Raw genomic sequence first — 14,510 nt, 5'->3', positions numbered from 1 at the left:
CTGTTCTGAACGCGTTATTCGCTGTATTATACAGGGTGAGGCAATAACTTTGTCTAATTTAAATATTTCCGTTATTTATAGTCTTGTGAGAAAACTTGTTAGGACAAAGTTGCACTATTCTGAGAGACGTGGATAATGGCAGAACATAATTCTTTCCAAGATCATTTTTTTCATGAAATCTTAAGGTCATCAATAATTTTTAAATTGAACGTAATGTTTTTTAAATTTATATGTCGTAGCCACTTATTTTATTAAATGTCGAGACAATTTTAAAATGGTACTGTACAAGGTTGTCCAAGGTCACTCAATCTCTCTTACCGAGAATGTATGGAAGCATTTGGTTGGCAAATGCTGATTCCTCAATGCAGTAAGATTATTTATATACATACCAGTCAACGAATTCAAACATTTTCTACGATAAATTTAAATTCTAGTCTGCAGTGACCTTGAATGATCTCGTAACATTCTGAAATCCTCTTAATAGTTGCCTTTACATACAAATTTGAAGATTTTAGCGTTCCATTTAAATAAACATTAATGCCCCTTGAAATATAATTAAAAATTGACCCTGGAAAAAATTATGTTTTACCATTATCTCTCAAAACAGTGCAACTTTATCCTAACAAGTTTTTTTTTATAAAAGTCTAAATATTGGTAATATCGAAGGTGGATGAAGTTATTGCTCCACCCTGTCAAAATTCATTTTCAATACGAATCTCTGCCCAGGAGCCTTAACGTTTTATAGTTTGTTTATACGCGAACACCCCTTTGTGCCCATACCCATAGATATCGAAAAGCGCTCATCCAAATGGTATAGACTCCTTTCATTCGATTGAAAAGTATTCATCGTGGAAGCATCAACGGGGGGCACTCGAGAGCTGAATGTTTATTGCGATCATTTGTACTTTCAGTCGCCTCTACCGCGCGGTTTCCCGCCTCCCTCTTCGACGATGTTGTTCGATGATGACCCGGGTATCATGTCCGAGGTGGAGACATCTAGCACCGGATTCCGACGGGGTGGCAAACAAAGAAGCAGCCTCCCCGTCGTACGGACACCCAGCAAAACTCTGGAGCGACCATTAGGTAACTCACGACCCGCGATAGAATTAGGAGCGTCATGTTGCTGCCTCGCTGCTCCATGCCCTTATCGGACATTCATGACGAAACGATGCGTTTCTGTGGACGATTCCTTAGGTCTAGTGTTCCTGCAGTATAGGAACGAGACGAAGCGGGCGCTTCTACCGAACGAAATCACAAGCATAGACACCGTCAAGGCTCTCTTTGTCAGAAGCTTCCCGAAGCAACTTACCATGGAATATCTAGACAGTCCTCACGTCAAGGTTTACATACACGACAGCAGCAAGAACATGTTCTACGAACTCGAAGATCTCAGGTACCATTAACCTTACAGTTGCAACGCGAACCTCTGTTAGGCTCTTCAGGAACGAATTATTTCATTGGAAATCGACGAAAATTCAAACTCTGTCATTTATTTTACTTTACAACTTTATGTCGAGCAGTCGTTTTCGACAACTCACGAATGTTACAATAGAATTTACTACATTTACTTAACCCTTTGGCCTACAACCACGAGTGAGACTCGTGGTATGGAATTTGGTCTATAAACAATAAACACGTGTCTGACTTGTGGTATTTTCGATTCGGCTATTCTCTATTTGAACTCTATTCGTTTCTCTTCTAGAAATTAATTCTATTAAACTAGCGTTTGCTGTAAATCAAAGCCAGTAGCCAGATAAGAAGACAATTAGGCCCAAACTAAATGTTGTTTATTTTTTTTTAACATATGATCTTGTGAGTGTCAATTGTAATTTGCCCAATATCATACAATATACATACGTACCACTAGAATCAATAGTATCATGATTTTTAAATGTATAGAATCTTTTTTATTTTCAGAGATAGCAAAGAAAAGTATAATTACAACGTTGTTTGTAATAATTGTAGGACAGTTCTTTTATACTTTAATTTAGTAAATTGTATTGTAACTGCAACACAAAGAAGATGACTTGAAAGTGAAGAGTCGAACCGTAAAATAAATAATAGCGTTGAATAAAATGATGGTGATAACTGCTTTTTAATAATTAAATATATGAACTATCTTATTGTAAAACGTACAGTCTATCTCAGATTTTTGTAAATTTATTTGCTTTCATACGTCCATAAGAAAGCATAATAGTCATTGCGTAAAAAATTTTGAAAATTAAATAATAGCGACATTGTGTCGAATGTCATTATAAATTGAACGAATACAAACATATTATCTATAAATATTGAGTCCCTGTAATGTGTCATCGAAAAATTTAATTATGAATATTTAATAACAATTTTAGTCGTTCTTTCCACACTATAATATTTACGGACAACGATAATTTAAAATCTAAACGTACATTAATTTCAGTTTTCCTGAAGAGCTTAGATTTCTCCGTTACTCGTTAAATGATAATTACAATTTGAATACTAAAATAAAATACTTCACAATAAACGAATACAGTAAAGTAATGCCAAAGGAGTGAATTGCTCTTTAATAAATACTTAAGCAAAACTCAATTCTGTGTGTTAGGTTTGAACAAACGTTCACTGCGTTTTTCAATAGGTTACGTTTAAACGCGCGCACGTATTAGGTTGTCCCAAAAGTTTCTTTCGTTTTTTTAACAAGTAATACATACACAATATTTTATGTCTAATGTTACATTATTGAATTGTGTACGATTCATTTTGCTCCATTACTGTTACAACATCAACATCTAAGAATTAGATTGTCTATTATTGTGAGCTGAGAGTACTGTCCGTAGTAGTTTTCTCCGTTTAAAAGTGGCAATTTTTATCTGGAAGACAGAACGTTCTGATAATCCTGCAGTCGTTGGTGATGACCGAATCGAAACGCTGATTAAACGAAATCCATGTAACACGATACAAGACATTGCAGAGATAGTCCACATTCCTCGTATTAACGCAAATTGAAACGCACATCATAATAAAAAGAAATTACAAACAATATGAATATACAAGTTAATTGAGTTTTGCTTACACACCAAAGAACGATTCGCTCCATTGAAATTATTTGAACTCACAGGCAAAGAAAGGATACACTGTTCCTTAGATTAAGAAATTAATTGTTCAATAAATACCATAAATAAATTACCATGTAAATTGTAATCTTGACTCTTTAGAAATGACACGTTGACAAAGATATATCATTTTCGTTTCAGATCTCATCTGAGAGACATCCGAGACCGCAGCGTCTTGAGACTCTTCGAGAGCACCGACGGTGTCACGGGAATGCCAGGACCTTTGGGAGGAATACCCGGGAATGCACCATTGGGATTACCTCCTCATTGGGAAGACCAGAGCTATTTCAGCGAGCCTGAGTTCGACAGCGAGTACCAGCATCAGCACATTCACAAGAGCAAGGTGAGTTTTATAATGTATTTGTAAACTTTATTCGACGACGTACATTCGTTGCTTCCTGCATCGATTTTGAAATACATAATACTGTTACTCGAAGCACATCTCGTATACAAACGTAATTCACCGAACGCAAAACATTCGTTGTCCACAGCGCTCGATTAAGAATTCCCAGACCTTTGAGCTACAGTACGACCTCGTAATAGTACTTCCATAGGCATGAAACAGTTACAGAACAATTAAACTGATTTTCACGAAGCTGATAACTAGACTGCGGATATTTATGTAAATTCATACTTTCACAGAAAAAGAGTCGAAATTGAAATGAAAGTATAAACTATCTTCTAAACTGTATAACATGCATATTGTTGTCGATGTTTTATATATTTTTGCATTTATGCGTATTCTCATAGATTTACCCATAACTCCAATTGCCATGAATGCATAAACATCTGCAGTCTATTAATAACAATTGAAATTCAAGTAGACAATTTCATCGAAACACGAGTAACGTGTATGTTGTTATATATAGAAACATTGTGAGTTGTTGAGAACATCTTCTTCAATTATCGTAGGAACAAGTATGCTTAGACATTATTGTGGCATTGTGGATCTCTATAAATGTTTCGTCTTGGAGAACCTACTCTTAATTTGAGGATGGTTGATCTACGGTTCAGGCAGATAACACTGACAGAGATTCTACCTTATTATCGATTCAATTAATATTGGGAAGTTTACGTTCTGTGTCTCAACGTCTCAAATAGTAAAACAATAAAAGATCAGGAGACTACTTATGGAGAACAAAGATGATAATAGAAATTAAACTTAATGAGACAGATTTCCAAGAGAGACTTTGCTTTAAATTAAATCTCTACTGCTTGTGTCGGCTATAGCCAAATTATTCTCCATTATTTATCATTAAACACAAATAAATCCATATTGTTATTTCAACATTAGGTAGTGAAGAAGCTAATCCATTCTTTCCTGCAAGGTTGTAGATACTGGAAGCTTGCTACATTTCGTGCTTATACTTAAAATCATTGGACTCTTAATCTCTTTAATTAACAACGGCTTCTAGGCGTCTGTAGCCCTTAAAGTCCAGTCCTTAATTCAGCCTCGGCTATCCGCGTTATCTTAACTAGTAATGGGACTATTAATTTACAAATTAAATTAATTTTCTTTCCTTGGAAATAACTTCCAACCGAGATACTAGACCAGCTATATCGTTGTCTTATTAGACGCTCGGCGATACCACAAGAAATACAAACAAGTACAAGTTCTACTAACATCAATGACTACTTATTTCGATATCTGTTCGCGTCTACGTTTGTAAATTGATACGTATCGATGTTAACGAGTATGTCATCAGATCCGTCCCATCGCTAGTCCTAACTTAACGACAGACCTACCCTATGTAAATAAATACGTTTCTAATCGGAGCTTGTCCGTGTAATCGACCCCGATTCTGGCTCGCAAGTAATCGCGTAATCGAGCTAACGTTCAAAATTCGCTGGCCACGAGTTCACAGCACGTAGGAGGGATCCAGTGTCAGCGATAGACATCGACAGTCGTGACCCGGCGATGAATGTAAATCATTGGGATCGATGGCGAGCGAAGCTTGCGGAAACTGTGATACGGGTCTTCTCTTTCAATCGGTTGATCGCGCTTAAAACGCCTTGCACGACTGCAAAGCTGGAAGATGCAGAGCACCGGAGTACAATTTCTTAGGAACCGACCTCCACGCCATGATCAATGCCTTTTCAAAGGGCTCCGGGGCACACCCATCGCAGATATCCATTACCATCTTGACCTCGGCCTCCGCCGGTTCCCTTTCGTCGTCCTTGTTTTCGTACTTGGGCAGCTGAAGACCGAAGTTCGTCAATCCCGCGAAGTACTCGTTGTCCAGACCTTGGGGGATGTAACCGTCATCCACGATCAGTCCATCGCCCAGCTGCACCAATCCTCTCTTCTTTTTAGTAGAATCTCGTTTCTGCAACTTCTTCGCCTCGAATTCCTCGAGTTCCGTGTGTGGCACGAATGTCACCTGGAAATACGCGTATGTTAGAAGTTTTAAAAATGTTCCGATATTGAACTCGCTTTTCGTTTCATTCAAATTTGGGCAAATTCTTTCTTTCGCCTTTCCCTCCCTTATATCTTTCATTTGATAATCGTGAACATCTCGTAGCACTAGTAGTTAACACTTTGTCAACGTGTTACAGTGCTCATCCTAATTTGAGAAAATAGATAAGGCTGTTTATTACACTATCACTCAAAAGTATCTGGACACTTGCTTCTGTTCTCTAAAACATAATTTAACTTTGTACGAGAGGTATTTAGAACGCTTATCTCAATTGTAATTAGTATTGTTATCTTTCTTCAGGTATAATATCATAATAGAATTAATTTTTGTGTACAAATTATATAATGAGTATGGAGAAATAAAATTCTTGCCTAGAAATACAAAATTTAATGAAACGGTCTCGATGCTTAAAAGAATCTCAAGATCTACTTTGTTTCATCTCTATGCAAGTATTTAATTTTAGTGTAGTATTGGTAAGTTCGTACGAAACTAATAAAAATCGATTTTTGTCACTACTTTAGGTACTTAAATAACTTTTATGCAATGCTAATTCATATGTATTTCGCAAGTGTCTGGATACTTTTGAGCGGTAGTGTTCCTACTAAGAATGTGTAGAAAATAATATCAGTCTAAATAAATGTATGTATAGGATGGTTCATGAAACTTTCTTGCTCCGATTAATATCTAAGATATGCATGTTATGAAAAAATCTATACATCAAGTTTCCTTTTTGTATACTTATGTATATAACATTTTTTCATTAAATGTATACCTCAAAAGCTAATCGAGGTGAGTGAGTTACGTAAATCACTCTGTATATTAATGTAGAAAATCTTTTGAGTTTTAGTCTTTCTAAATACACCGGTAGTTAAAGTGTTAACACTAAAAATATCCCTTTCATCAATCGTCAGTGGCCCAAGAATCCCCAAATTATGACGTTTAGACAAAAGTAAATGTCCACAAGCAAATTTCCGAATCCTTTGTCTACCTAATCGACCTAAATAGACTATCGAGGTCGTTACGGTGAAATTCCTGTCTTGTTCAATAATTCTCTTACCTTATCGTCGGACGATTTATCCACAGCAGGTTCTTGCGCGTCTCTCTTCGTCGTCAATTTCTTGGAGTCTGCCAGGACCTCGAGGCTCGAGTCCAATTCCCCGTGTGTACTTTCATCGCTCGACGAATCCTTCTCCCTTTTGAATAGATTGCGGTAGGGACCATCCGCGAAGCTCAATCCAGCGCCGGTTAGTCCATTCGGTGAATGCTGCAAGCCTGCGGCGGGCTGCAGGTTGCCAAAGAATTGCGAAGATTGCAAGGGAAACGCGGACGAGACGGATTCGGGATTCACCGGCGGAAGTGGCTGAGGCGGTGGATCACGGGGTACCAGGGCAGGATGTCTCAAAGTGACGCCCCCTTGGACGATCTGCAGTGGCGATCCAGGGTTGATTTTCACCTAAAAGTTAACCTACTTTCAGCACTTACTTCAGTGAATCTTGAAGGGTCTAACTAGTTTAGAGTATTGGATTATGGGATTTGTAAAAGAACAAATTCACATTAAATACGTTATATCAAATATTCTTTATTTTAAAGAACACGGAAGGATGCCTATTCTCTTCTAGATTCGAACTGAGACTGAGAGCTCTGTCAAAAGCGCATAGGAAAAACCGGCGCCCACGTCGTAGATGAAAAATACGGCTTGGGTCTGCCACATGTTTTTCACACTGTGTGTTTTTCAACTTGAACATAAATACTGTCATAAATACTGTCAGAGGCCCAACTACGAAAGGCATCAGAAAAGAAACTTGCACTTTCGAAAAACGCAGTGTTCCTCGACTCTAGATTTATTTTTGTTACATTTATTATTAAATAAACCAACATAGAGTTCCTTCAAGTACGTGACATTTAATTTGTATTGCTATTTCAAATTATTAAGCACATCAATTTCAAATTCTGTACATACGGTTATATGACCTAAAAGTTAACCTACTTTCAGGACTTACTTTAGTGAATCTAGAAGGGCCTAACAAGTTTAGAGTTCCTTCATATACGTGACATTTAATTTGTATTGCTATTTCAAATTATTAAGCATATCAATTTCAAATTCTGTACATATGTTTATTTATGATTTGTCGTAATTTCTGCCAAGTGTCAATAATTGATTTTATCGGATACTCGGTGTCTGACTCGAATTTGGAGATAGAACTCTGGTATGCAGGAAGTAGATGGAGATATCATTAACGAATAGAATAAACATTAATGAACCTAGATGCGAATACTAAGGCAAATGATCATCAAATTGATGGACGTGTCCTACCTGTGGATTTATTTGTCCTCCGGTAAGGAAGGGACTTTGCGGAAGCGGTGGCTGCGTCACAAGCGGACGAGACGTAGGTCTAGGCGTGTTGTTACTCGTATCGTGTTCGTAGTGATGAGCATGGTGGTGTTTGTGATCTTTGTGAGCCTTTCCAGCTGTTAAGGCGACGCTGTATAATTGGAGCATCGTCACTTCCCCTAGATAGCCGCCCGATCCTGGAAGACAGTATTTATTTTATTTAATACATGCAGATTATTTGAAGGATAATTAATCCTTAATCCAACGACTATTACTGATCGCTCGAGTTGTTCATTGCAGCACGCGTTTAGTCGAATGAAATTAAACTGCTTAAGTAACCAAAAGTAGTTATTGTTTATTTATTCTATATAAAAGTATGAAGTGCAATGTATAAAGAGAAAAAGTGATAAAGAGTACTGATTGGTTGTTAAACAAACGTCAACTAACAAATTATTTTAGACATTAATTTATAGCTATGTTTAAGTACATAAAACGTGAAGTAGAAAAATGTTACACTTTATAGACTGAATATTTTGGAGTAATGAATATCAAAACTAAAAAAAGTTGAAACAAATTGTAGGAATAAATATTTTGTGAATTCAAAAATGATTATTCATCAAGAATTGTATGAGTATTATCGAGAATTGTAGTAAAGTGAGAGTGAAAACTGATTCTAGGAATTATAATTTGTTCAGCCAAAGTGAATATATTCTAAATTTTAGAAGATAGTGTACCTTTTCTGAGACTGGAACAAGTAATTATATCTTACCCTGAGGTGCACCATCGCCTTCCAAAAAGCCGCCGCCCAGTTGTCGTTGTTCCTGTCCCGTGATTGCTATTCCACCCCCTTTGATGATGTGACCGACCAGCTGACGTAACAAAAGCAAACGTGAACAAATTTCATCGTTCGTGGCGGTTGAGCCGCAAACACTATTGGCGTATACGTGCAACCGATATACAAAAATTTCGATTAGTTTCACGTCCCAACGTTCATTTTTTTCATCGAGTGGATAAATTGGGTCGCCGTGCTCATCCCTGTATTGCTTTAGACCAGAGATGGAAAACATTCTTATCTAGTCGTTCAATCAACGAATGAAACGTAAACGAGAATTGGAGTTTGAATTATACAGAGTGTTCGGTAACTGATGGTACAAGCGAAAAGGGGGTGATTCTACATGGAAAAATAAGTCGAAAGTATAGAATACAAATTTTTCATGTGATTACTTTAAAATGTCTTGAAACGTTCTATCAGAATATATATGAGAAAGTATATCATTCTATTTAAAAAACGGAGTCGACCTTCATATCTGTTCTACGCTTCCACTGATAAAAACATTATTGGCGCCGCGTTATGTGCACCTCGAAATCAAACAACTCTTCTTCGGCACTTTTTTTTCTATCGCTAAAAGTAAACCATTTATTCAGGCGGCCTGTTTTATATGCTTCACCCTGTATATATTCCATTATAATAATAGAATAACTGGCAAAGTATTCGAGAAAATGAATTGACTTCTACATATAGAAGGCGTACAAATAAAAATAAAATTATGGAGTAATTCCAGTTCGGATATCGATGATGCGAACATCGATGACTGCACGACGAACATGTTATCGAAGAAAGCATAACACTCTGTCAGAAATGCGCACTAGTATCATTCGTAACCAAGTAAATACGAATGTCACTCGTATTCGAGTGACGTGTCCCCCCTATAGGCAGGACATGTCACTCAAATTCATGTGACATTGCAGTCAACAAGTTACCACAGGACCGATCATTCTTTCTCCTAATAATACGTCGACGAAATACAATGCCAGCGTTACTTAAACTTCGCCGTTCCGCAGAATATATCGGTGACGAATTTTGTTGAACCATTCCAACAAAAGCAAAATTTTTGACAAACCCAAAGAGACTGAAATTTTTATTTTTGTGGTATAATTAAAACATATTTCTTAAAATATATTATCTTTTAAGAATTGTTTTTTCCAATTGAAATGGTTTTATACGTTTGTAAAAGTTTCTCTGTTAAAGAACAAAAAAGACAAACTCTATTTTGCCATTTTTCAACACGCTTTTCCGCAGAGAGTATACAAACAGTTTCAGTTAAGAAATAAAAATTACATATTACAAGAAGCAGTTTTTATATTGTAAACTATAATATGCTTCTTTCCTCTCAAAAATTTGCGGACTACTATTAATTCACGGAACTCAGTTTGAGAGACCCTGTATTCGACGAAACGTTTTTTCAGCTTCGTCCCACGTCCGATTTTTCGTTCGTTTGGAGATGTTTCCATTTTTCGCCGCGTCAAATCGATTTCACCTTTTCCGAGGCGCTGTGAACCTATCGAAATAAAATTCTCCTTTCCCTGTGCATTCTCTTCTTCGATTACGTTTATCCGTTTTTCCTCTCTCCCTCTCTTTCGGTTCGACGTTTTTCGATAACCGCTGAAACCAATAACAGAGACAAAATTCTGCTGCGGATGGGTTCCCGTATCGGTGATTCGGCAACTTCATGTTTGAGAAAATGCCATCCAAAAATGCTCCTAGAGAGGTCAACGACTCCTTCGCGAAAAAAATTTTCGTTTTTCTTGTTTTATTTCCTTCGACAATATTAATACGAATTCGAGAAAAATACAATACTTCTGCATATCACAGGATACCAGGATATGTACTGTATATTAACGTTTATATCGCCGACTATTTTATTGGCGTTTTATCTAAAGCCGTACAACATTTACGAATTTTGTAGAAATATGCTGACTCTAACACGATTTTCAGTAATATAAATACCGTCTCATGTAGTGTTTAACAGATACGTATTTTTTCTGCGCGAATATATAAAAATGCTTTCAAGCGGGTCCGGTGCTTAAAGTGTTAATATACCACGTATATGAATACATAAAAATATTTAAAGAAAAGTGTGAAATAAAGAAAAAATTTTGTGCAAAATTTAAACTTTACTTGAATACCGGCCATTTGTTGAATTCTCAAATTGATTTTATTCATCATAGGTTTAAGGAGATATTTGAATGTTAATAAACGAAGTTTGTTTCAAAGGATCTAGCAAGATAAGGATAGACAATCGGCCCCCAGCCCAATTTTCATTGCTATTATGTGCCGTGCAATGCTTTTCACCTAAAACATCATCCCACAAAGTTTCAGACCGTTACCTTTAAATTTATTCCTTTTTTTCTCGGTTACTATTTCAGATATTTCAATTCTGCAAACACGAAAATATTCGTACTTATAAACTGCATCTCATATATTTGTTTCGAGGTATTTTTTTAATTAGTAAGGGTAGAAAATAAATAATTTATCTTTTGCGGGTGGTAATTGCAAGCAACCCTGTGAGTGAGACCAACCAAAAAAATCGGGAGTGATGATCGGTTATTTAATTGACACGTGTAAAAGTTTCAGAACGGTCGGAGTCCTGAAACATGGTTAAATAATTAAAAGGAAACAAAAATCCCATGGGTTACGCTCCGTGCAATGGGCTGAAGGAGAATGAGACAATGTATGTCAGACACACTGCGCGTATCGTTACAGCTATGCATACAAAGGCACACTCATATAGAATCTTTTTGAATTTGATGATTCAGGTGGTCCTAATCGTATTATTCATATTCGTATTTTCAATATCGAGCACCTTTGTATTATTACATGTCTACAAACATCAACATATAAATTAACGAAAAATCAACGAAAAGACGTTAGAAATAGAAACTCCGTATGCTCAATACTTTAGTAGAAAAAATTGCAAATATTACTTATTTTCTGGCTCAGGAAAGCAGGAAGCCCCCTTAAGACTCCCCCTTTTAGATTACTTTCGAGATCGTTCCTGGAAAACCAGTCATCCATCTCGATGGGAACTCCTAGCACAATTTGCATCGCTCTGACAACGGGACACGAGAGGTCTTACGCAAGGAAGCTCTTTCGAATGATGCGGAGAAATGCGTCGACTATGGAATAGGCCTCGAACCAGACGGCATTTCCGAATATCACTTTCTACTAGACTCCGCGACTTGTCACGCTAGATAGCGGTCGACTTTCAAGAACGCAACGCGCAAAACGATAAACGCGATACATCTGAAACCGTGGCATTGGCTCTTTATCGAGGACATATGGCGGCGCGTGGTCTGCAATCGCAACGCGGAGCGTGAAAGCGCTCCCGCTCGACGATTGCCGCCACGCGGAAATTCTGGCGGGAATTCGAGTTGTTCTTTTTTTTTTTCTAAACGGAAAGTTCTTAGAACGACGTTCGCGACTCGCGATCCTTACGGAAGACGTCACCGCTAGGGAATTTAGAGCGCGCGGTTGATGGCGCAAAAACCGAGCACTCGTTCCTTTCGCATTGCTCGACGTGCCTTTTCATTTTCCGCGACCTGAAAAAGCGACGCGTGTGCTTACGCTGTACAATTAGTTTGTCGGTCGACGCGAACTTTTTATTTCATGTACAGGGTGTTTCGTTTAAAGCGAAATGGTTAAATATCTCATAGAGAGGTGAAGCTATCGATGAAATGTTTTTATAAAAGTTATTTGATACAAAACATTATACGAACATCATATGAAGTAAATAAGTTACGTGTAAAAGAAGTGCTGGGAGGTTTTAAACGAAAAATTAATCTTTTCAAATGAAACCATATATATTTTTGTTAGATGGTGTTTGTTTAGGTATTCATTCATCGACCTATAATGCGAAAGCATTTATTTTAATACTCATCACTAGACTGCGGATCTTTATGCAAAATAAAATCTTCGCGAACATGCCTACAAAAATTGAACCTAAATAGGAATTTATTTTATTCTACAAATATTATAACATGAACTTTATATTCTTGCATATTGTTTGCATTTTGTAGCTTCTTGCATATTCAAATTTCCTATAAAAGCATAAAAACCCGCAGTCTACTCATCACTTATAAGAAAATTGTTTATTTCATAAATGGTCCCCCTTTGTAGCAAATAACTTTAGTATAAACATTCTTCTCGTAGCTTCATCGTGTGATGTTCAACCGTTCCGAATTAAACGGAACACTCTATACTTGATCGATGCTAGGGTTTCCGACTATATTCGAGTTATCTTCGAAGCAATATAATCGAAAAATAAATTTAGTCTTTAGAGAAAGGAGAGGTTATCGAGGATCTCAAGTTTTGTAACTGTAAAAAACAATGTTCCTTGCCAGCCTAATTTTTATAGTGTTTCTAGACCAAATTCTTCTTGGAAAACAATTCCTTGCAATGTCAAATGTTTTATTTATTCATTTGCCAACAAAACGGTTTCGAAAGCATTTGTCTACTTTTTATTTGGTTCAGCAACTTCATTCACCACAACGCGGAAAATAAAAGAATGTAAACTCGGTACGCGAAAACACGACACATATTGATAGAAAAAGGAAGGTGAAAGGGCAAGGTTGAGCAAATTGCCGCCTTGCAACCTTACCCTAAATTGTGATCTTTTACGAGGACGTCAGCGCGAGAGAATTTGGAGCGCGCCGGTGGTGGCGTAAAAAGCGTACTTCGTTCCTTTCGTATTGCTCGACGTGCCTTTTCATTTTAGGCCAATGTTCGCGACGATGTTGCATTTTCACGGTCACCGTTGCACGGAGACGCCCCTCGAAACGCGGGCTTTTGCAATGCAAGGGAACACTCGACGCGACGGTCTATTCTGCTCAAAAAACGAGAATCAGGAACTTGTGTACAACCCCTCTGCATTCGTGGACGAGATAACTCACGGACCACCGTTGTTCGTTAGGAAAGGGTATATACTATGACGTTGTTTGTGCATGGCTTTATCGGTAAGATAATACTCAAGCATAAAGTTTCTTATAACGTAAGAAACTAAAGTTAACGGGAGACTTTGATTCCTGTGTCGACGAAGCGAATAACGAAGAAAGGGCTAATTATTAGGATCATCTCACCCCTGGTTTTGGTTAGCTCTGGGGTGCGTTAAACACAGTTCAGTGGTTATGAGACATTTGGTATATTAGTGTAGATATTAACCCTTTGCACTCGAGAGGTGACTCTCAGTCACCACTAGGTTTTCTTTAGGTTTAATTTCTCTGGAACTCGAAGTGTCAATAAAATGATTGTCGTTGAGACAAAGGTGACCTGATACTTAAATCTCATATTCGAAGTCAATCTAAGCTTAGCATTCGTGACAATAGAATGCTAAGAAAGCAGCTCGAGTTGCTAAAAGATACCAGAAAAAAGGCCTCGAGTGCAAAGGGTTAATAAGCACTTTTCATATATGTTTACCCTGATATGAAAAATTGAAATGGTATATCGTTAATACTAATTCTACCGAGGTGGTCGTATATCTGTCCATACATAGAACTATATTTTTGAAATTAGAGGGAGGGGGAGCAAACTAATTTGAAAATTAATTCTCTATAACAATAGATGTTTCTAAAAATTACGATAGAACTATTAGTAATAGTCAGTAATTTTAAGAAGAAACTTTAAGTACAATACATAAATAAAATTAATCTTGGTAGTCTTAGTTGTAAAATTAGTTTGATTTGTTATATCACTTTACACCTTGTTTGTCCAAACGAATTACTATCATAACTTTTTATCACGCGCAATCACAGATGAAGACTATTTTTCTGTTATGTTCGTAATAGGAATTACGAAAAGAAAATGTTGTGTATCGTACACATTAAGAAAAGGTGAAG

The 14,510-nt window shown here is 37.0% G+C and overlaps 2 protein-coding genes across 4 annotated transcripts in view; one reads left to right on the top strand and one right to left on the bottom strand.

Moving 5' to 3' along the window:
• Positions 1-14,510, top strand: part of LOC128894199 (uncharacterized) — a 294,902-nt gene that overhangs the window by 149,541 nt on the left and 130,851 nt on the right. For all 3 annotated transcript variants that reach the window (XM_054155770.1, XM_054155772.1, XM_054155769.1), the window contains exons 7-9: positions 912-1,083; positions 1,195-1,393; positions 3,231-3,432. In XM_054155770.1, the coding sequence (XP_054011745.1) occupies positions 912-1,083; positions 1,195-1,393; positions 3,231-3,432 (573 nt within the window). The remainder of the gene's footprint in view (positions 1-911; positions 1,084-1,194; positions 1,394-3,230; positions 3,433-14,510) is intronic.
• The window catches only part of LOC128894245 (uncharacterized), a 34,400-nt gene continuing 23,968 nt past the window's right edge, over positions 4,079-14,510 (bottom strand). Inside the window, exons 6-9 of the mRNA XM_054155887.1 lie at positions 8,608-8,707; positions 7,821-8,035; positions 6,564-6,959; positions 4,079-5,470 (exon numbers count right to left, since the gene is read on the bottom strand). Coding sequence (XP_054011862.1) covers positions 5,093-5,470; positions 6,564-6,959; positions 7,821-8,035; positions 8,608-8,707 — 1,089 coding nt within the window. The 3' untranslated portion in view covers positions 4,079-5,092. The remainder of the gene's footprint in view (positions 5,471-6,563; positions 6,960-7,820; positions 8,036-8,607; positions 8,708-14,510) is intronic.

Source organism: Hylaeus anthracinus, unplaced genomic scaffold, assembly GCF_026225885.1.
Source record: "Hylaeus anthracinus isolate JK02 unplaced genomic scaffold, UHH_iyHylAnth1.0_haploid 3, whole genome shotgun sequence".
NCBI lineage: Eukaryota > Metazoa > Arthropoda > Insecta > Hymenoptera > Colletidae > Hylaeus > Hylaeus anthracinus.
Note: the sequence above shows the minus strand (reverse complement) of the source record. Positions and strands in the feature narration are given on the sequence as shown.